The sequence below is a fragment of the Nycticebus coucang genome, chromosome 13, assembly GCF_027406575.1.
Source record: "Nycticebus coucang isolate mNycCou1 chromosome 13, mNycCou1.pri, whole genome shotgun sequence".
In the NCBI taxonomy this organism is placed as follows: Eukaryota; Metazoa; Chordata; class Mammalia; order Primates; family Lorisidae; genus Nycticebus; species Nycticebus coucang.
Window position 1 is genome coordinate 16213571 of NC_069792.1, and position 24437 is coordinate 16238007.

The window sequence follows — 24437 nt, forward strand, 5'->3', positions numbered from 1 at the left end:
GAGAATGTGGAAGACAGAAGCCATTTATTTATAGTGAGATTTTTATTTCCAGGCATATTGAGTCTTTTTAAATTCAATGTTAAAGTGAGTATTTGTCTGCTACTTAGATGTTTAAATCTGCTGTTATTCCTCTTTATCTCTTTTTTCATTGTCTATCAGAAATATAAAAAATACAGTGTCTTCCAAAAATATAGGGGATATAGTTTAGAGTAATAAAATTGCAAATGTGTTTTTTGCTAATTTTATGGCTCATGTGACTGCTAAGTATGTGGGATGTATCTGAGCTATCCAGAGGAGTCCAACATGAGACCGGGCAGCCACTGTGGGGCCTCGGGTGAATAGACATCGTTATAATAAAGCCATATTTAGGAACAAGTTGAAATAGATTACACTGAGAGTGGGACGTGGATGGGGTCAATTTGCAAACAGGAGTTAGGAAGTCAGAACCAGTCTCGCGTTGTCTCAGGTGTCTTTTGGAAGACTCATTAAAATGCAGCTTCATGCTTCATTACTTCCTCTCTTCCTGTTGACTCACAGACATGTCCATTCCTTTCCTAGTCCCACATCATTGGAAACAGGTCAGTTCTGTCACCCTCAAAATAATTTCACCTTTGAAATCTTAAACCTCAGTGTATTCCGTTCCTTCTATGCTAGGTTTGTGGCTCATGCCTGTAACCCCAGAATTTTGGGAGGCCAAGGTGGGAGGACTACTTGAGCCTAGGAATTTAAGACTAGCCTGAGTGACACAACGGGACTCTCTCTCTCTCTTTCTCTTTTTTTGAGACAGTCTCACTCTGTCATCCTTGGTTGAATGCTGTGGCATCACACAGTAATCTTGAACTCTTGGACTTAAGCGATTCTCTTGCCTCAGCCTCCCAGGTAGCTGGGACTATAGTTGCCCACTGCAAGGCCTGTTATTTTTTTGTTGTAGTTGTCATTGTTGTCTAGCAGGCCTGGGCTGGGTTCGAACCCACCAGCCTTGGTGCATGTGGCTGGCTCCATAACCACTGTGCTACAGGCGCCAAGCCAAGGGACTCTGTCTCTTAAAAAAAAAAAAAAAAATTAGCCAGGCATAATGGAACATGCCTATAATCATAGCTACTTGGGAGGCTCAGAGTGGAGGATCCTCTGAGCCCAGGATGTTGAGGCTGATAATATCATTGTACTCCAGCCTGGGTCACAGAGTGAGACCTGTCTCTTAAAAAGGAAAAAGTATGGGCGGCGCCTATGGCTCGGTGGGTAGGGTGTCGGCCCCATATACCAAGGGTGGCAGGTTCAAACCTGGCCCCGGCCAAACTGCAAGAACAACAAAAAAATAGCCAGGCGTTGTGGCAAGCGCCTGTAGTTCCAGCTACTTGGGAGGTGGAGGCAAGAGAATTGCATAAGCCCAGGGAGTTGGAGGTTGCTGTGAGCTGTGACATCATAGCACTCTACCTAGGGCGATAGAGTGAGACTCTGTCTCTAAAAGAAAGAAAAAGTATATGGCCAGGCACAGTGACTAACAACTGTAATCCTAGCACTCTGGTAGGCCAAGGCAGGAGGATTGCTTGAGTTCAGGAGTTTGAGGTTGCTGTGAGCTATGATGATGCCACTGCATTCTAGCCTTAGGAGACAGTGTGAGATCCTGTGTCAGAAAAAACAAAAAAGTATATTAGTATATTCCCTCTAGGTCACAATATCTTTTTGCTATACTTATAAGACTTTTATATAAATGGGAGGCAAGACAGGCACATTACTTGGTATTGTGAGCATTAGTGGAGATTATCCATGTGGCGTCCTGAGTATAACAGGAGATCCATAGTGAATGCATAACAGAAATGCTGCTAGTGGTGATGATTTTGTTGTTGTTATTGTCATTGCCATCTTACAGCTGCAGAGCAAATTATCCTACTTAGTTCTCTAATTTAACTCCCTCATTTTACCAATTGGATTGTAGGTTACAAATCAGAACACAGACCAACACATTTAGTTGGCCCTTCACCCAGTTAATGAGGACAGTGGCTATTGTATTGGGAATAAAATTGAGGTAATCGATGTATAAAACATATAAAAGACAACCAATAAATGTTTCTTTGCTGTGTTATCTGAAGACCTGTCTGTAACCTCAGAGGTTTTATTGGCTTCCCCTGTCCTTCTGTTACTGAGCTCCAGGAATGAGGTGGCTACTTTACACTTTACACAGGGTCTCTCTAGACCACTCATTTTACTTGAGTTGAAGAAAAATAACTTCCCTGGCCCTTTTCCACCTTTCATGTATGTGTGTTTCAGTCTTGGGTCACAGCTACACAGCCATGGCCAAGAGCATTTTATATATTTGAATATTGTGGCCCTCGTGGACCTAGGAATCCGATTGACACAAACAGGGAGAACAGGGCTTTATTTGTCTCCTCGTTCTTATTCAAGATTCATGACACCAAAAGAAAATTTAGATTATGGAGGACTTGCAAAAGCAATAAACTCTGGCTCTAGGAGACTAGAGGAATGGGTGAGAGGTTTGGATTTGTAGCGGTTCAGACCACTAGATGCATTCTCAAATCATTAGGAGCTTTAAAAAATACCCATGCTCAGGCTTCACCCTCCAGTGTGGCACTGTGCCCTTCCTGCTTCCTTGCAAGAAAACACATACGGGTCCTGGAGGGCCTGTGCTCATATGCTGGAGGTGGCAGGTTCAAACCCAGCTCTGGCCAAAAACTGCAAAAAACAAACAAAACACATACAGGTCCTATGTAAAGCTTACAAAAGCTGCATTTCATGTGTTTGTTTTTTAAAACCTCTTAAAGATTATCTTATGCAACTAAAGTTGAGGATTCAGACGTAGTTGTGTTTTGGTATCTTGCTAAAGAATGTTTTCTTTAAAGCCGTCGCGTATCATCTATTGGTAATTGTGAAAGTAATCACTAAAGTACTTTTGGGGTAAATTTTAAGTTGTGCGAGTTAAAGAAAAACATGAACTATAAGTGTACCTTATTGTGATAATAAATACTACACTTAAAGAAAAACTTCCTGGTACACTAATACTCATGTAAAGAAAAATTCAAAAAAGCAAACAAATGAACAATTTAAGGTCCTGGGCTAGAGACAGGGCTATGTGGTATAGTAGTTTGGATTCCAACTCTGTAACTGACAGGTCTCCAGGTAGTTCAATGTGGACTACCCTTTTCTCTCTGGTACCCCTGCCTCAAGCCATTTTCTTGGACTGTGAGGAGAAGTTGTTGGAGTTCACGGTAGAAAGCATGTTCTGTTACTAGTGAGAGTCCCACTAAAGTTCACATAGCATAATTAAAACTGGAAGTAAAATGACCACTTGTTATGGTCCATCTTTTTTTTGCAGTTTTTGGCCAGGGCTGGGTTTGAACCTGCCACCTCCTGTATATGGGGCTGGCGCCCTACTCCTTTGAGCCACAGGCACCTCCCGGTCCATCTTTCTTTATTGAGCAAAAACCTTGAAACCTATACTTTGTGCAAGGTGCTGGTTTACAGTAGTGAACAAAACAGACTTATAGGTCTGCCTTTATTGGTTATATGATTCAGTGGGAGAGACATTAAATAAGTAAATAAATCGATAGTTTGTAATAATGCCATGTAGGAAAAAGTAGCGTAGTGTGGGGGAGTGATAGCAGTGTTCAGGTATTCAAGTAAGGCCGCTTTAAAGGAATGATAAGGATGAGAAAGAGCTGGCTCTACAGGGTTGGGGTGGGGGAGGGAGTGGCTGGAGGAGTATTGTGTGCCGAGAGAGTAAGAATAGCATGTACGGGGCGGAGCCTGTGGCTCGGCAGGTAGGGTGCCAGCCCCATATACCCAGGGAGGCAGGTTCAAACCCGGCGCCGGCCAAACTATAACAAAAAATAGCTGGGCGTTGTGGACGACGCCTATAGTCCCAGCTACTCAGGAGGCTGAGGCAAGAGAATCGCCTAAGACCAGAAGCTGTGTGACATCACGGCATTCTAAGGAGGGATGAGCTGAGACTCTCTCTATTAAAAACAAAAACATAAGCATAGGCGGCGCCTGTGGCTCAGTGAGTAGGGCGCCAGCCCCATATGCCGAGGGTGGCGGGTTCAAACCCAGCCCCGGCCAAACTGCAACCAAAAAAAAATAGCCGGGTGTTGTGGCGGGCGCCTGTAGTCCCAGCTACTCGGGAGGCTGAGGCAAGAGAATCGCGTAAGCCCAAGAGTTAGAGGTTGCTGTGAGCTGTGTGACGCCACGGCACTCTACCCGAGGGTGGTACAGTGAGACTCTGTCTCTACAAAAAAAAAAAAAAAAAACATAAGCATAGCATGTACGCAGAGAGGGCAGGTAGAAGGTAGTGTTTGAGGAACTAAGAAAAGGTTCTAGATGATCTTTGATGTCTGAGCCGTCTGAAATTCTGAATCTAGATTAATTTTTAAAACTGAAATTTAACCCTGTTTGTTCAATTATTATTTGATAATCTGGAATATGTGTTGTCATATTGCATGTGAGGTTCTTTTCTTGGCATTTTTAGCTATAAAATGGCCCATAATGTTTGAATCCAGCTACAGGTATTGTGTTTTTAAAGTTGACAATGTGGATGGTAGTTTGAAGACTAACTCAGGATCTAACAAACATTTGTGTCCCTTCTTCATTTCCGAGATTGATTTCTTAGACTTGTTTCTCCCTGGGGATACTGTTACTTACTCTCCAAGGTTATTTTCAGGGCTGTGCACACATTTTCCTTTCTTTTGTCTCTCTGGTCTGTTACCTCCGGTTTTCTTGCCCTTTCTACCATTCTTAGGGGTGTTATTAAAAGTGTAAATAAAAACTTTTAATAATATTAAGTTGTAAAAAGGGACCACATGAGATCTGTTGTACAACATGATGATTTGTAGTTAATAATGTATTTTGAAAATCACTAAGAGTAGATTTTAAGTGTTCTCACCAAAAAAATTTAAATAAGTATGTGAGGTGATATGTATGTTAACTCAATTGAGCCATTCCACAGTGTTTACATATTTCAAACATGTACATGACAAATATTAATATATACAACTTTTTATCAATTTAAAAAAATAAAATAATTTTATTTTAAAAGGGACATTTAGAAATATCTGTTGCTGCGTCTGGATTAGAATATTCATTTGTTCAGTGTTCTGTCCACGTTATAAGTTGCCAAGCTACAGACCAGTGTTCTTTATACAGGTGTGCTGTCTGGCCAGTTGGTATCATGGTATGTCACTGTACGACATTAAAATACAGAAATTCTGCTTTCAGTTTTACTTACAGTGGGAGTAACTGGTAGAAAAAGAAGAATAATTAAATCCTATGTGGGTAAAAAGCTGGAGATTATTTACTATGTTACTTTTAAGGATAAGTACATGTATTGTATTTGACTATGAACAAATGGTGGTAAAATAGACTGAGTCTGTTTGGTTACTGTTAATGTTCTTCTTGGCAGAGAAGCCCCCACTACCAGTGTGTTTATTCTATACAAAGTCATAGGAGGACAAGGCTAGTGCTTCTGCAATATTCTGAGTATTTCAACTTCTTTAGTTTGTATTTTACTCTCTTCATTGTTGAGTTTTTGTTTTTTTTTCCCTAGCCACTAGAGACCAGGAATCTGCACTTTATTAAATGAATTGATTTCTTTGGGATAGTTTTACATTATCAGAACATTTTAAATAAACTAAAGTTGCTTTAGTGAGATGCCTAAATTTTAATTGAATTTTGAGTAATTTAAATTTTTTCAAATGTTAATTGAACTTCTTGAAACTAATAAACTAATGCTGGTACTGAATTTTTGCTCTGAATAAAACATGATTTTGAAAAAAAGTTTTTTAATCTCTTCCCTTTTTTTTTTCTTTTCTACTAACAATAGTTATAATAGATAGGACATCACCTTTCAGGGAACCTTAAGTAAGTTAGTTATTCTTTTGGGTTTTTTGCTTTGAATAAAATGTGATTTTGAAAAAAGTTTTTTGTCTCTTTACTTTTTTTTTCTTTTCTACTAACAGTAGTTATAGTAGGACATCACCTTTCAAGGAGCCTTACGTAAGTTGTCCTTTCGTTTTTCAAACTTGCCATCCCTCATCCATACATGTCCACAGTACTGTCTGAATCCTACTTCCAAGAACCTCTCACTGTCCCTGTTGCTTCTTGACTTGTACTTTGCTAAATGGATTGTCTTGGAAATTTGTCTTTCCCATTCCATGCTTTTCATTCAATGAATGTTCCCCTCAGCAACATTTTGTATGGCCTTTTAGAAAAAAGCTAGCTTTTCATTTTTATTTTATCTTTTTAATGAATTCAATTTAAATGTCAAAACTCCTTTGTTTTGTGGGGCAATGTCAAGTAGAAATGACACAGATCTTAATTGTTGAGTTAGTTCTTTTTTTTGGTTTTTGGCCGGGGCTGGGTTTGAACCCGCCACCTCTGGCATATGGGACCGGCGCCCTACTCCTTGAGCCACAGGCGCCACCCGTTGAGTTAGTTCTTGATAGTATCATTACCATTTTCATCTCATTATGCCTGTTATAGACATGGTATTATTGCTAAGCATATTTAATTCTTAAGTAAATTGCAAACTAAGCCCATGGAATAGGTTTTTGTTTTTTTTTTTAGGTTTATGCAAAAAACAGTATTTCGTGTTTAATATATTATGTGGTCTTACAGATGTCAAATTGAGAAATAGTTTTAATCCTTAATTACCATTTAAGATATCCTTATATTTCTTCGGGTATATATTCTAAGAAAAGTAATACTTTGTTTCCTTTTATAAGTATTTTGGAAGAAAACAGCAATTTTTGTAAAGAGTCTTATATAAGACTGTAAGTTACATACTTTCTACCAACTTGTTACTGTTTTGAAACAAAATTTTATTTTCTAAACAAAGGGTCATGATCAGATTGACCTTCATGGACTAGTACTTTAGGAAGTCACCACTCAGATTTTAATCTTAGGATTCTTTCACTTGTACAAACAGCCCATTAAATACCATCTTTTTTTTTGCAGTTTTTGGCAGGGGCTGGGTTTGAACCCGCCACCTCTGGTATGTGGGGCTGGCATCCTACTCCTTTGAGCCACAGGTGCCTCCCTAAATAGCATCTGTTCTAGGAGTTTCCGCAGGGCTGCAGACACTCCACTTAACTCAGAATCTCCCTATTGTAGTGTCACAGGAATATTAAAACACCATTCTGCTTTTGAAATGAGTAGTGACAGAGTATTACCAGATTTCTTAAGAAGCTCTTGAGGTCAGATGTGATATGCAGTAGGTTATTTAAGTTGTATAAGATATCCATTTACTGATTATCTGGATAATGATTTATTTGGATAACTTCCTGAAATATATAAGGGAAAAATACAAAAATCTTTCTTTTGATCCTTGAGCATGTGCCTTGAGAATTTACTCACTGAAGAGTTTACACTTTGCTCTTTCTGAGCACAAATTATAATACTTCCACTACATGTAAAACATTAGTATAATTTTGTATCAAAATTCCATTATTAGGTTTTATTTGTTTGCAGAGGTTTAGATTTTTAAATCTCTTTTGGTACAACTTATTCTCTTGACTGTCCACCTGGCCTCCCCAAAGACTGTAATTTAAGGCATTTTAAATACATGATGCTCTTAGTACGTTATTATTAAAATATGTTTTTCTTTTTTTTTTTTTTTTTTTTTTTTTGCAGTTTTTGGCCGGGGCTGTGTTTGAACCCGCCACCTCCGGCATATGGGGCCAGAGCCCTACTCCTTTGAGCCACAGGCGCCGCCCCTATTAAAATATCATTTTTAAATGCTATTTATTAAGTTGGTAATGTTAGGTAATTATGATATCAGAACAAGTGGACATACACATAGCTGATATACTTAAAGTTTTATTCATATTACTTTAAAGGTATTTTAAACTTTTAACTGTATTACTATTATGTGTTTGCATGGTATAATTTGTGTTCAAGGAAGAGGCATTAATTAGTGAAGTGTAACTTCCAAATGCTTGACTTGGGAATGATAGTACTAGGAGGGTTTGAATAATGCATGAGTCCCAGAGTCACCTTTCTGATAAATTCGTTAAATGAATAAACCTTTTTGGCCTTTTACATTTATTTCTTCAGTTAAAAAGTGTGAATTGTTTTTTATTTAAACCTCACTCAACTTTTAGGAAGTGTTATGTGAATCTGATAATTTTATTTTATAATTATTATTCACTGACTTTATGACCCCTTTTTTTCTTTTAATTTTTTTTCTTTCTCTCCCTCTTTCTTTCTTTTTCTTTCTGTTTCCTTTCATTTTGCCACATGTTCCAGAGGGGATACCTTCCAGCTCTTAAAGCATTATTCATATGTATCAAAACCTAAATTTAATCCCATTAAATTATCCCCCTCCCCCAAGATAAATTTTAGGTCTTGTTCTGTTGACCAGGCTGGAGCACAAAGATGCAATCAGAGCTCATGTTAACCTCTAACTTCTGGGCTCAGGTGGTCCTCCTGCCTCAGCCTCCCAAGTAGTTGGGACTATAGCTATGCACCCCAACCAAGCCTGGATAACTTTTTTATTTTTTGTAGAGACAGGATCTCACTATGTTGGCCAGATTGGTCCCAAATTCCTAGACTCAAGTGATCCTCCTCCTCCCAATGTGCTTCCAGCCTCCCAATGTGCTGGAATTTCAGGCATGAGCCACAAACCCAGCCTGCATGCCTTTTTTTTTTTTTTTTTTTTTGTATTTATTTCAAAATACTCTTCATCTTCCTATATATGTTTAAGTTTAAAGAATTCTCTTCTGCTGTTTATATCTTTTGTTTTTTAATAGTACTTTCATTTAAAAATCGAGATTTAAAGAGATTTTATATTTTCAACATAACAGTATGTTATATATATATAAAACGTAACAAAATTATAAATTATATAAAATTATAAATAAATTATAAATAAAAATTATAAGTCATTTAAAATTTTTCCTGAATTTATCACAAATTGTTCACTTGCTTGTTATTGTAATTCCCTCTCCTCTTTTAAAAACATCTCTTCAGGAAAAAGAATCATTTCTAATGCTTAGATTTCTAAAATTTTTCTTAATATTTTAGGATGGGGCGGCGCCTGTGGCTCAAGGAGTAGGGCGCCAGTCCCGTATGCCGGAGGTGGCGGGTTCAAACCCAGCCCTGGCCAAAAATCACACACACACACAAAAAAAACATTTTAGGATGAATGGCGTTTTAAAAAGAATTAACTTATAAAATAAAAATTGAACGACGTTCTATCGGGCAACAGTGTTTTGTGACTGTGATCCTTTTCATGGAGACCTTCAATGGAAGTGTTAGAAACCACGTGTGCTTTTCATGCCAAAGCTTATGAGTTTCCTTTAGATGAGTAGAAAAAGTTTTACTCTAACATTTTGGTGCCAGGTAAAGAACTTTATTTATAACTTACAGCTTACCAGCCAACCGACAGAATGGAATCCCAGTCCCCCAGGAGAGGATGCAGTGGCATCTTTTGCTGACATCGGATGGGTAGCCAAAGAAGAAGGAGAGTGTTCAACAAGACTGAGGTTAGTTTGGAAGGTTGTCAGGACTAAAACGCAGTATCTGTTACTTTAAAGGAGGATATTATTTGCAGTCCTTAGGGTTTCTTTTTTAAATTTCAGATTAATGTGAGGGTACAAATGTTTAGGTTACATTGTTTTTGTTTCTAAGGTAAAGTTCAAGTTGTAGGGGGTTTTTTGTTTGCTTTTTGTTTAATTTCAGATTAATATGGGAATGCGAATGTTTGGGTTATATTATTTTTGTTTCTAAGGTGAAATTTAAGTTGTAGTTCAATTCTTAACTTTTAATAGCCTAATTTGATCTCTAGTAACTTAGTTTTTCTTCTTGAATTGTCATCTTTTCTGTTGATTTTTAAGTCTCAACTTGTATTTATAAAGTTCCTATAATTGTGTCCTAAGTCATTACGAATTATACAAATCTTTGTCCTTCATATGTTTACGTTATGATATGAAAGACCAAAAAGACCAGTCATAAATATGTTAGATAAATACAGTAAGCACAATGGTCTCATTTGGGCAGAGGGGTCAGTCTGGATCAGAGTAAGGAATTTGTGTAATATGAGAATGTTTCCTAAAAATTACAAGTCAAGGAGCCAGGCATGGTGGTGTGCATCTGTCACCTCAGTATGGGGAGGCTGAGACAGGGGGATTGTTTGAGCCCAGGAAATTGTGCCACTGCACTCCAGCCTGGGTGGTAGTGGGATCCTATCTCTTAAAAAAAACAGAAAAAGAAAAAAAAAAAAAAACAAGTTAAGATGAATTGTCATTAAAAGGAAACATGTTAGAAATGCTCCCATTTATTTGAAAGAGCTTGAATAAAATATTGAGTACACATTCAGTATACAAAGGTATTCAACATATACTCTCTACTCTGATCAGGCATCAAGGATACAGAGATAAAATAAGACATAGTCCTTGGGTTTCAGGAAATTTAGGGTGGTAAAGAAGATTAAAAAGGAAATCAGTATTATTAATGTTGTAAAGTCTATTGCATATTTACAGAAGGCCACTGAAGGATGAGAGCAAGGCCTTTCAGGAAGAAGTGTTAGAGCTGGGTGATGAGGGGGTAGCAGGGCCAGGCACCCAGGGAGGCTGGATTCCAGGAAGAGCCAAGAAGTTGTTGAAAGGTAAAATCAGGAGACAATGTGGCATGCTTGGGAAATGCTGAATGGCTGAGTGAGACTAGAAAGTAGCAGAGAAGGGCTAGCTGCAGGAGGGGAGGATGGAAAGAGGTTTAAAGGTCATGCATGTTGCACCAAGAAATTTAGATCTTTTTCTGAAGGCAATGTGGAACATGGGAGAAAATTTAAGGACTATGGTAATAAGATCAAATTTGTGTTTTAGTAAAATTAACCTGTAAACAGTATGAAGAATGGAAGGGAGCCAGACTTAGAGATATACCAGCTAATACATGATTAGAATTAGACAAAGAAGGGGCCACATGTGGTGGCTCACGCCTATAATTTTAGCACTCTGGGAGGCCAAGGTGGGTGGATTGCTTGAGCTCACGAGTTTGAGACTAGCCTGAGCAAAAATGAGAGACCTCATTTCTATTAAAAGTAGAAAAACTGAGGCAAGAGGCTCACTTGAGCCCGAGTTGCAGGTTGCTGTGAGCTGTGATGCCACAGCACTCTACCCAGGGCGACAGCTTGAGACTCAGTCTCAAAAAAAAGAGGAATTGGACAAAGAAACCATCAGAGGAGAGTCAAAGCCAAGAGAGAGTCAGAAGAATTGAAAGGACATAGAAACTTACTAGATGTGGGAGTTAAGGAAGGAAGGGTCTAGGATAACTCCCAGGTTTCTGGCTAGAATGATTATAAGGATGGTGGAACAATTAAGAGCAATATAAGAAAACATAATTTTGGTAGGAATAGGAGGGAATAGTCCATTCTGGAATATGTTGAGTTTTGAGACATTTATATTGATCTAGAAATGATTTATGTGAATTAGATCTTGATTAGGGAAGCTTATACTCTATTACATGCGGTTGGAATGGCTGAAAATGAGAGCAACCTGGAACGTATGCATATGGGATGTGAAGAACATTTGTAACCTGAATGAAGCCAGCATTTGGAAGTTAAAAGAAAAAGCCTCCTCTCCCTACCTTCACTCCCCAAGAAGCAGCTCAAGAGGCAAGAGAATTAAATTAGTAAAGGTTATTGTTACAGAAGCAAAGGAGATGGGAGAGAGTCATCAGTATCAATAGTTAAGAGGGTAGGTAAATGGAAAACTAGCAAGCTGCAGTTCTGTTTTTCAGTTGGAAGGTCTTCATTGACTTTAGCACGTGTGATTTTATTCAAGTGGTATTGGCTAGATAAAATAAGATTCAAATAATCATCACAATCAATCACAAAGATGGAATTTTATTTGAATGACGTGGAAGTGAAGATAGAGCAGATGAGGGACACAGACTAGATATTATTTTATAAACTTTTAAATTTTGAGATAATTATAGATTCTTCACATGCAGTTGTAAGTGACAATACAGAGAAATTACCTATACCTCTTAACTCATTTTCCTCCAGTGATTAACATCCTTTGAAACTGTGCTAAAGTATCACAGCAGGATTTTTTGTTTTTCGCCATTGCTTGAGATAGAGTGCAGGGGCATCATCATAGCTCACCACAACCTCTAACCCCTGGATCCAAGTAATCCTCTTGCCTCAGCCTCTCAGGCAGCTGGAACTACAATCTGTGCCTTCACAGCCAGTTAATTTCTCTATATTTTGTAGTGACGAGGTCTTGCTGTATTGCCAAGGCTCATCTTGAACTCCTGGCTTCAAGTGAGCCTCCTGTCTCAGACTCTCAGAGTCTAGGATTATAGACATGAGCCACTGCCCCCCTTGGCCTCACAGCCAGTTATTGATGTTGACAAAGTCAAGATGCAGGGTATTTCCATTCCACGGGGCTCTTTCATGTTGCCCTGTTACTGTCACACCCCTTTCCCCTCCTTAATCACTGACCACCACTAGTCTGTTCTCCATTTCCACAATTTTGTTACTTAAAGAATGTTATATAAATTATGTCATGTAATATGCAACCTTTTGAGGCTGGCTTTCTTCACTCAACATTGTTCTCTGGCTGTTCATCCAGATTGTTACATGTATTAATAGTTTTGTTCCTTTTTTACCATAGTTTGTTTAACCAGGCAGTAGCTGACAGACATCAGGGTTGATGGCAGTTTTGGGCTGTTAAAAAACAATTGATGTATAGGTGGTTTTTTTTTTTGAGACAGAGTCTCACTATGTTACCCTGGGTGCTGTGGCATCACAGCTCACAGCAACCCCAACCTCTTGGGCTTAAGCGATTCTCTTGCCTCAGCCTCCCACGTAGCTGAGACTACAGGTGCCCACCACAACGCCCGGCTATATTTTTGTTGTAGTTGTCATTGTTTAGCTGGCAGGCTGGTTTTGAGCCTGCCAGCCTTGGTGTATGTGGCTGGCACCATAACCACTGAGCTATGGGCACTGAGCCTGGTGTATAGGTTTTTAACAAAAGTTTTCATTTTTCTAGGATAAATGCCCTTAAGTTCAATTGCTGGGTCAAAAGGTAGTCACATACTTGGCTTTTCAAGAAATGGACAGACTGTTTTCTTGAGTGACCACATTGTTATATATACATCCCACAACAATGGCTAGCTGAAGTTTCTCTGCATTCTCACCTACATTTGGTGTTGTCATTTTTTCTTTTTCCTTTTCTTTTTTTAACCTTCTCCCCTCCCCTGTTTTTCCTCCCATTCTGATAGGTGTATAGTGATACCTTATTGTGGCTTTAATTTTTATTTGTTTACTAGGTAATGATGATGAACATTTTTTCATGTCATCTGTATATTCTTTTTCTGTTTTTTTTTTGTTGTTGTTGTTGTTTGTTTTTGTTTTTTGAGACAGAATCTCACTGTGTCACCCTCGTTAGAGTGCTGTGGTGTCACAGCTCACAGCAACCTCCAACTCTTGGGCTTAAACGGATTCTCTTGCCTTAGCCTCTTGGGTAACTGGGATTACAGGTGCCCACTACAATGCCTGGCTATTTTTTTTGGTTGCAGTTGTCATTGTTGTTTAGCAGGCCTGGGCTGAGTTCGAACCCACCAGCTTCTGTGTATGTGGCTGATGCCCTACTCAGTGAGCTACGGCACCAAGCTAAAATCTGTGTATTCTTTTGAATAAAATCTGTCTTCATACCTTTGGCTCATTTTCTCAGTAGGGTTTTTTTTTTTTTTTTTTTTTAAGACAGAGCCTCAAGCTATCACCCTGGGTAGAGTGCTGTGGCATCACAGCTCACAGCAACCTCCAACTCCTGGGCTCAAGCGATTCTCCTGCCTTTGCTTCCTAAGTAGCTGGGATTACAGGTCCCTGCCACAGTGCCCGGCTATTTTTTGGTTGCAGCTGTCGTTGTTTGGTGGGCCTGGGCTGGATTCGAATCCGCCAGCTCAGGTGTATGTGGCTGGCGCCTTAGCCGCGTGAGCCACAGGCGCCACGCCCTTAGTGGGTATTTTTGATACTACTTTATATGGTCTGGATCAGTGGTTCTCAACCTTCCTAATGCTGTGACCCTTGAGAGCTGGTCTAGATAATGAATTCTTGTGAAAATATGGTTACGTGGGAGAAAAATATATTTTCTCCCATTGCATGGCTTGCCTTCTCATACGTTTAACAAGGTCTTTCACAGAGAAAAAGTTATTAATTTTGATGAGTTCCAGTTTATCAATTTTTCTTTTTATGGACCATGTTTTTTATATCAAGTCTAAGAACTCTTTGTCTACCCTCGATTCTGTGACTTTTCTCCTTTTTTTATGTTGTATTTTAATCCATGATCCCTTTTGAGTTAAAGTTTTGGGGCAGGTTGAGCATCCCTAATTTGAAAATCCAGAATCTGAAATGCTTCAAAACCTAAAACTTTGAGCACCAGTGTGACATCTCAAATGGAAAATTTCACACCTGACCTTTATGTGACAGGTCATAGTCAAAATGCAATCAAAACATCATTTCATGCACAAAGTTATTAAAAATATTGTATAAAATTACTTTCAGCCCACATGTATATGGTACATATGAAACATAAATGGATTTCATGTTTAGACTTGGGTCCTATCCCCAAGATATTTCGTTAGCTGTGTGCGCAGATTTTGAGTGTCTGGGGTTATATGTTGTTCCAGCATCATTTGTTGGAAAGGTAGTTCTTTCAATGGATTATTTTTGTGCCTTTCTGAAAAATCCCTTGAGCACATTTGTGCAGTCTGTTTCTGGATTTTCTGTCTCGTGCACTGACATTTCCCCCCATTACAGGGATGTGTTTATCCCTGTACCAATATCACACAGTTTGATTACTATAGCTGTATAATTTTTTAAATTAAGTAGACTGATTATTCATACTTTATCTTTCAAGCTTCTTTTAACTATTCTAGTTGCTATATCTTTGCATATAAATTTCAGAATAATCTTCTATAACTATAAAAAAAATCTTGCTAGGATTTTGATTGGAATTGTGTTAAACTAGTGTAGTATTTTGGGGGGAAATTGACTTGTTTACTACAATGATTCTTCCAACCTGTACATACGGTATGCTTTTCCATTCGTTATTGTGTTTGATTTATTTTGTGTTTTGTCATTCTCAGCATCTAAGGCCTATAGTGTTGTATTAAATTTATACCTAAGTATTTAAGTTTTTAAGCTATTGTAAATGGTACTGTATTTTTCACTTTGATGTCCACATGTACAATGCTAGTAGATTGTCATAATACAATTGATTTAAAAAATATTTTTTTTGTCATATATCCTGTTACCTTGCTGAACTTTTTATAGTTCTAGGAATTTTTCTGTTGATTCCTTGGGAATTTTTACATAATCATGTCATCTGGAAAAGGGGACAATTTTTTTTTTTTTTTTTGTAGAGACAGAGTCTCACTTTACCGCCCTTGGTAGAGTGCCGTGGCGTCACACAGCTCACAGCAACCTCCAGTTCTTGGGCTTAATGTGATTCTCTTGCCTCAGCCTCCTGAGCAGCTGGGACTGAAAGGGGACAATTTTATTTCTTCTTTTCTCATGCATGTTTTTATTCCCTTTTCTTATATTGCACTGGTTATAATTTATAGCACTATGTTGCCTTTTTTCCTCTCTTATCAGGAAAGTATTCAGTCTTGGCTCAGCTCCTGTAGCTCAGCAGCTAGGGTGCCAGCCACATACACCTGGGCTGGTGGGTTCGAACCGGCCCGGGCCTGCCAAACAACAATAACAACTACAACAAAAAATAGCCGGGTGTTGTGGTGGATGCCTGTAGTCCCAACTACCTGGGAGGCTGAAGCAAGAGCATCGCTTAAGCCCAAGAGTTTGAGGTTGCTGTGAGCTGTGAGGCTACAGTACTCTACAGAGAGCGACTTTGTCTCAAAAAAAAAAAAAAACAACACAAAAGTATTCAGTCTTTTAACCATTAAGTATGTAACTTGTAGATTTTTGTAGATCTTTCTTTTTTAAATCAAGATAGGGAAGTGTCTTTGTATTTATAGTTTGTTTTTTGAGACAGAGTCTCACTATGTCACCCTTGGTAGAGTGCCATGGCGTCACAGCTCATAGCAACCTCAAACTCTTGGACTTAAGTGATTCGCTTGCCTCAGGCTCCCAAGTAGCTGGGACTACAGGCACCAGGCAATTTTTTGGTTGTAGTTGTAGTCGTCATTGTTGTTTGGCCGGCCCAGGCTGAGTTCGAACTTGCCAGTTCTGGTGTATGTGGCTGGCTCCCTCGCTGCAGATCTATAGGCACCGAGCAAACTAGAGTTTGTTCGTTTTTTCCTGAGAGTTTTTATCATGAATGGCTGTTGAATTTTGCCATGCTTTTTCGATTCTTTGGGATTTCAGGTAAGAAATTACTCAAATTGATTTTCCACTGTAGGCAAGGTATGGTTTTTCTCCAGCTCTTCAAAATTTTTTTCTTTGTCTTTTGTTTTCTTAAATTTGAGTAACGTGTCTTAGCATTGATTTGAGTTTATTCTTTTGGATTTTGCCCATTTTCTTGAATCTTTAGAGTTAAGATGTTTTCTGTCATTTTTTCTGCAAGTGCCTTTTGGCCCTGCTCTGTTTCCCTTCTTGTGGTATCAGATGCACTACAGTTGTGAAATGAGGTCCCCCTCACTCTGTTTCTCTTCTTCTGGGACCCCAATGACACAAATGTTAGATCTTCTGTTATAGTCTCAGAGGGATTTATGTACAGTAGACCACCCAAGAGACTGTAACTGGTCAGTATACAGAGGTGGTCAACATAAGGAACTAGGCCTACTGTACTGATACGTACATGTGCTGTGTGTCCAGTCTATGCGGACGTGGAGGTGGTCAGAGCAGAGAGGTGGTCAACTGTGGAGGTTCTGCTGTATTTTTCCCCCCGTTTATTTTCCTTCTCTTGTTGAGATCAGATGCTTTCTGTGGTTTTGTCTTCATGTTTACTGATCCTTTGCTAACTTCTGCCTTCCACTTTGATCCCATCCATTCTGACTTTAATTTCGCTTGCTGTATTTTTTAGTTTTATAATTTTCATCTGGTTCCCCTTTATATCTTCTGTCTCTGCAGAAACTCTCAGTCTCCCTTGTTTGAAGAGTGCTGGTGATTGCCCGTTGAAGTCTCTTTATTATAGTTGCTCTAACATCTGTCAGGTAACTCTAAGGTCTGTCATCTCACCGTTGGTATCTGTTGATTGTCTTCTCATTCAGTTTGTGTTTTTCCTGGTTCTTGGTATGATGAGTGATTTTCAATTGAAACCTAGATATTTGGGGTATAATGTGACTCCTGATCTTATTTACTATTTAAACCTTTTTTCCTAACTGGCTTTCTTCAACACTGCTCCGGCAGGGGAAGAGTGGGTGCCACCTTGGTACTGCCAGGTAGGAGTACAAGTCCTGGCTTGCCACCTGATCTCCATTCATTCCTGTGGCAGGTTGTTCCTTGTTACTGATGGGTGGGGTGGGGTGTGGAAGGAGTTGTGGTTTCTCACTAGCTCCTGAGCTGGGAGGGTTAGGAATGCCTCATTACCACTCCCCACCTGGCCTCCACTGACACCACAGGGGAGGGTGGGTAATCTCATTACTCCTGACCAGTGGGCAGGAGGCCTCCTGGGACATCACTCCATTGGTGAGAGATGAGAGCCTCATTACTGTTGGATTGGGTATAATTCCGGCTCCCCACATTGTCTGCACTAATAGCAGAGGGTGACAGTTCCCCCATTATCATGATGTGGAGTGGAAGTCCTTGCTGCCTGCTTTCTCTGACACTATCTTGTAGAGTTTCAGGTACATCATAAAAGTGGAACTTGCTGGTATGGTGGATCATGCCTGTACTCCTAGCACTCTGGGAGGCCAAGGGAGGTGGATTGCTCAAGCTCAGGAGATCGAGACCAGCCTGAACAAGAGTGAGACCCTAACTTTACTGAAAAATAGGGAAAAAAAAATTAGCGGGGCATTGTGGCAGGCACTGTAGTCCCAGCTACCCAGGAAGCTGAGGCAAGAGGATTGCTTGAGCCCAAGAGTTTGAGGTTGCTGTGAGCTATAATGCCATGGCACTCTACCTAGGGTGACAGAGTAAGATTCTGTGGAAGGAGGGAGGAAGGGAGGGGGAAGGTGAAAGGAAAGTGAAGGGACGGAAAGGTAAAGGGAAGGGCGAGAGAAAGAACTCAGTTAGAGGTAGGGCTACAGTTTTTTCTGGGATGTTTGGCTGGAGCGAGGCAATTGTTTTCTATAAATATTCTGTTTATTCCTTTTTGGCTGAGAGAGAAGGCTTTTGTTGGGGCTTTTTTCCCTCTATATTTTTTGGTTGCTAGCTTCTCCAGCACCCAGTTCAGGATGTGTGTGGTATGAGGCATGAGTCAAAAAGAAAACTCAACAAACTCTGCTGTGCTTTTTTTGGGGGGAGGTGGTTTTGAGGTCCCAAACAGTCTGCCTTCTTTTTGTCGCCTTTGGAGGTGTTCCTGCATTTGTTTTATATACAGGGTGGACATAAAGTTTGTATGCAATTTACTATGTTAAATTTTATTTTATTTTATTATTATTTTTTTTTTTTTGTAGAGACAGAGTCTCACTGTACCGCCCTCGGGTAGAGTGCCGTGGCGTCACACGGCTCACAGCAACCTCTAACTCTTGGGCTTACGCGATTCTCTTGCCTCAGCCTCCCGAGCAGCTGGGACTATAGGCGCCCGCCACAACGCCCGGCTATTTTTTTTTGTTGCAGTTTGGCTGGGGCTGGGTTTGAACCCGCCACCCTCGACATATGGGGCCAGCTCCCTACTCACTGAGCCACAGGCGCCGCCCTACTGTGTTAAATTTTAAATTGCACACAAACTTTATGTCCACCGTGTATAATCTCCAAGGATTGTAGTTGTAGTTAGCAGGAAGAATAAGAGAAAGTATGTCTATACCATCTGGCCAGAAAGACAGTTCTCTAAAAGGCTTTTAACACAAGTCACTAGACATGAGATAGGACCTAATGGGCTAGCTAGCAGAGCATTGTGATGACAGTGTCAGTTGGCATAATGGGTGTGGTTAATGGATTTTGTCTGTGATATTAAAAGTAATTGGCTAAAGGGCCTTTGAAAAGGTACCTAGAAGTACTCTCAGTAAAAAATGATCTGAACTTGAACAAAGAAAGAAAGAAACAGAGGAGACCAGTTGGATTTGAGTGGTGCTGTAGAGGAGAAAGTTGATGCAGGTGGCGAGGTGCCTCCAAATTCCAAGGTTCATGATGGGCTAGTGATAGGCTCATGTGATCGAGAAAAATCAGTCAGACTTTCTCTTTTGCAGTATGCTTACAATGTTGTATTGCTCTTTGCTTAGATTGTGACAAGTCATGGATGCATGGTACATAAATCAGAATACCCATGAAGGGCATTCTTTTCCTATGGCTGATATTTTAATAAACAGGCTGTCACATCTGAGTCTTAATCGTCTTTCCATGAAAAGGAAGCTTTGAAGAAGCTCTGTTAGCAGTTTTAACGTACCAGATGAAGTCTAAATAGTAGTGTACTATACAGATTGGCAGGGTAGCAAATTTAACATGTATTTTGAATACTAGGGCAAAAAAACTCAAGAGTTAATGAAATTTTACTTTGTTTCGACAATTATTAGGTACCAACAATCTCTCAACATGTAGTTTGAATGTTTTTTCATCTATATTTGATATGATTAGCATTTCTAGGGGAATTTTTCATAACTAACTTGTAGAAGCAGTACAAAATAGAATACATTCAGTGAAATGATGGGCCACATGGGCTGGTTTTACAGCCTTCATTCTACACAATGAAATAACTTTCTATGTAACCTACCACGTGAGTCTATGTAGAAACAAGTTCTGTTCAAGACAATTGAATATGTTGGAGTTTGAGTGTTTCTGTGCCTTTCATGTTTATATTCATATGAAAGCCAAAGCTCTTCAAGGTACTTGTTTCTTAGAATTTCTTCGCTGGAATTTTTGTCATTGACATTTCTGTAACAATTATTTATAATGTCATACTATTATGCTTCTGGGAAAATAGCATACATATTGGTCCTTCATAACTGGTTATTATGCAAATGATTTTTTCCAGTGCACCGAATTTCAGTTTTTTATCTACAAATTAGAAGTATTAATACCTACCTTGAGAAGAGAATTTTAAAAGATAACATGACAACCCCTTAGTGCAATATAAGGCCTTACTGTTTTTTTCTCTTTTCTATACACATTTTCATTTCCTGGTGAATTGAACAGAATGGCCTCAGAATTGAAAAGATTTTCATTTTCATAAGCATTGACATTCTTTGAAAGAATCAATATAATTTTATTGATAATCTTGTTTAGGATGATTAATTTGTTCTCTTTCATAGTAGTCTTATGAGAATGTGGTTTTTGGACATACTAGGTCTTATAAATACGTAGTATAATATTTGTACTATATGATAAAATTAAAGACTAATCTCTGAGACTTCTAGTAGACATAGACATTGTCATCAAGGATTTGATTGCTTTTAGAGTACAAGGAATATTGATATATTGCTTTTAGAGTACGTTTATGGAAAGTTTTATTTGTTCGTTCTATATTAATATATTTCTAACTGTATCTAATTCTAATGTTTAGAGAATCACATATCAAACTGTTTTCCTAATTTATAGGCTCATAGGACTTAAAAGTATTGCAAGTAGCAGGCGGCGCCTGTGGCTCAGTGAGTAGGTGCGCCGGCCCCATATACCGAGGGTGGCGGGTTCAAACCCAGCCCCTGCCAAACTGCAACAAAAAAATAGCCGGGCGTTGTGGCGGGCGCCTGTAGTTCCAGCTGCTTGGGAGGCTGAGGCAAGAGAATCGCGTAAGCCCAAGAGCTGGAGGTTGCTGTGAGCTGTGTGACGTCATGGCACTCTACCGAGGACGGTACAGTGACACTCTGTCTCTACAAAAAAAAAAAAAAAGTATTGCAAGTAGGATGTAGCAATCTAATGAGGAAAGTGAGCATATTTATGAGAATCTATAATATAATGCTAACGAGTAAAGTGAGACTGAGGTCTTTGAATTTATTCAGCTTAATTTTAAAATTTTCATTATTAAGTATAAAATGGAATGAGCTGTTATTTATTTATTTTTTGAGACAGAGTTTCACTCCGTTGTCCTCTGTAGAGTACTGTAGTGTCACAGCTCACAGCAACCTCCAGCTCTTGGGCTTAGGTAATTCTCTTGCCTCAGCCTCCCGGTAGCTGGGACTACAGGTGCCCACCACAACGCCTGGCTATTTTGGTTGCAGTTTGGCCGGGGCCGGGTTTGAACCCACCACCCTCAGTATATGGGGCCGGCGCCCTACTCACTGAGCCACAGGCACTGCCCGGAATGAGCTGTTTTTTTAAGAAGTGTTAGGGAAGACCCTCGCCATCATAGAGGACACCAAGAATTAATAAGACTCCAAAAAAAAAGAAATGTCTTAAAGCAAGGAGGCTGGCCTGCCATAGCTCCACAGGGGCAGGAGTAGACCAGGCACCTCGCTGGACCAGAGCAAGATGGTTTCCTACTCAGCACATCAAACAGCAGTCGTTACTTGTTCCCATTTTAATCTTAATTATATGGCACCAGACATTAACTGATAATCAATAAAATAGTGCGTTCAAGAGAGAAATGTAATTTCCATTAAATATCACTTTTAGGAAGAACCAGCTTTTAAAATATAAAACAACAGAAAAGCATGTGTTGAACAGAGCCTAGAACAGCTAATGTGACAAATCCCACCAGTTTTCAGAATCTGTAGCATCGTGACACTCTTGCCTATTCCCAGTGTAGGTCCTTTTACGGGTAACATCCTCTGTCAAAATGATTTCCCCAGTCCGCTTGTATATTCCACCGCTTGCCCACTTTGAAAAGATTGTTTCTCTACCCAACTTGGTGTTTCAGGGAACTACACGGACACCTTTCTCCTCACTGGATTCTAAGACTATATAGAGTGTTATTTTTATACCTTTCTAGCTTCTTCTCTACACTAAAAAGATAAGGGAGGGTCAGTACAAATAATTTTGGGAATAGGACACTGGGCTAATTTAAATCTTTCTCAGATTTTGAGTATCCACTAACGGAGATAAAAGGAAAGACCCCAATTTAACTTAGACTCGTCATTGAAATGATCAGTGGAGCTCAAAAGCCTATTTGATTTGTGTAAATTGTGGTCTAAAAGTGGCTCCTCTTAAAATCAACATTGAAAACAATAGAGAGCTAGATAATTGAGTGCAGGGTTACTCTAAATAATAGGAACTTGTGCTCCTCTCCCTGGGGTACTTAGAGCCAAAATCAACAAACAAAACCCCAAACCAACAAAAAGGTAGAAATCTCACCCGTAAAAGTTGATATGCAGAAAATGGTTTTAAAAACATCACTTTTTCTGTCTTTTGCTTTTGAGACGTCCATAATTGATACGTCTTTTGTTTCTTAAAATTTCTCTGAATTATAACAATTCTAGAAAAGACCATATTTTAGTTTGGGTATATTCTGCCTCTGTATTCTAGGTCTTAGCCCTCTATTCTGAAGGATGACTAAACAGATTAGTTCTAAGAATGAATTGTTTGGTGACTGTCTTAAAATAGTTGTCTGTATTGAGAAGGGTGTGCATTTGTATTTTTAAAGTAAGGGGTGTGTCTAATAATTATCGTAAAATCTAAACCTTTTCCATATGCAAGAAAGTGCTTTCTTGGTTTTGGTTCTAGAATAAATGTCCAACCTCTTTACAAGACATGAGCATTTTAGGATTACTTACATTTCAACTTCTACAAATCTGGAGTTTAAATCTCTACACTTCCTGTGATTACTTTTTTTGAACCCAGAAACATTAACAGTATTTCACATAAGGAAATGCTGAATTATAAAAAGGTAACCAAAATAGTATAGACAGAAAGTACAGGTGATTGGACTCTATTACTTAAATTGTTTTGCCAAAGGTACTGAATTTAAAGATTTTTTTTCTCTCACCCTGGTATAGTGGTATTGTATTCAAGATTAATGAGTAATTTGTCCTTAATTTTTAGTGAATAAAAAAGAAACCAAGAAGGTAAAATTTACTTTAGCAGTTATGGGAAGATGTAGAAGCTTAATCCTTTCTTAACAGTTTTTGCTCAATATTCATTAGTTTTCTTTTGCAGCTTATTTTGGCTAGAAGTTATTGTAAAGAAAATAAGCTTCCGGGCCCAGTGGCTCACACCTGTAATTGCAGCACTTTGGGAAGTTGAGGCAGGAAGATCTCTTGAGCCTAGGAATTCAAGACTGGGCAACATAGAGAGACTCCCATCTCTGCAATAATTTTGTTTAAAAAAATAGCTGGGCATGGTGGTGTGCACCTGTAGTAGGCCCAGTTACTTGGGAGGCTGAGGACAGAGGATCACTTGAGCCCAGGAATTTGAGGTTACAGTCTACTGTGATTGTGCCACTATATTCTAGCCTGGGTGACAGAGCAAGACTCTGTTTTTTGGAGAGGGGGGAGGGAACAGAAGAAAGAAATTAAGCTATTCAAATGTATCTTATGGTTATCTTAATTCAGTGTATATATTACCTGTTCCAATTCTGGAACAAGATTATTGAAAAGTAAACGTTCATGGAATTTGAAGGTTGGCCTACGTGACATTTTAAAACACGTTTATAAACATTTAATATTTTTAGACCCTACAATGTTTAGGAGAATTTTAGATAGGGATATAATCTTTAAAAACTAGTTGTTGTTTTTTTTTTTTTTTAGAGACAGAGTTTTACTTTGTCGTCCTGGGTAGAGTGCTGTAGTGTCACAGCTCACAGCAACCTCCAGCTCTTGGGCTTAGCGTCAGCCTCCGGAGTAGCTTGGATTATAGGCGCCTGCCACAGAGCCTGGCTATTTTTTTTTTGTTGTTGTTGTTGCAGTTTGGCTGGGGCGGGGTTCGAGCCTGTCACCCTTGGTATATGGGGCCAGCACCCTACTCACTGAGCCATAGGTGCCACCCTAAAAACTAGTTTTTAAATAAACATCATTCTTTTTTTTTTTTAAGACAGAGCTTCAGTCACCCTGGGTGTAGAGTGATGTGGCATCACAGCTCACAGCAACCTCCAACTCCTGGGCTTAGGTGATTTTCTTGCTTCAGCTTCCCGAGTAGCTGGGAAAATAGGTGCCCGCCACAACGTGCTGGCTATTTTTTTTTTGGAGACAAAGTCTCACTATGTCACCCTTGGTAGAGTGCTGTGAGCATCATAGCAACCTCCAACTCCTGGGCTTAGGTGATTTTCTTGCTTCAGCTTCCCGAGTAGCTGGGAAAATAGGTGCCCGCTACAACGTGCTGGCTATTTTTTTTTGGAGACAAAGTCTCACTATGTCACCCTTGGCAGAGTGCTGTGAGCATCATAGCAACCTCCAATTCCTGGGCTTAGGTGATTTTCTTGCCTTAGCCTCCAGAGTAGCTGGGACTACAGGTGTCCACCCCAACATGCTGGCTATTTTTTTTTTTTTTAATTGCAGTTCGG

The 24437-nt window shown here is 39.3% G+C and overlaps 1 protein-coding gene across 2 annotated transcripts in view; it reads left to right on the forward strand.

Annotated features, from left to right (window-relative positions):
• MTFR1 (mitochondrial fission regulator 1) overlaps positions 1–24437 on the forward strand; it is a 66114-nt gene that overhangs the window by 32103 nt on the left and 9574 nt on the right. For both annotated transcript variants that reach the window (XM_053558639.1, XM_053558638.1), the window contains exon 4: positions 9376–9491. In XM_053558639.1, the coding sequence (XP_053414614.1) occupies positions 9376–9491 (116 nt within the window). The remainder of the gene's footprint in view (positions 1–9375; positions 9492–24437) is intronic.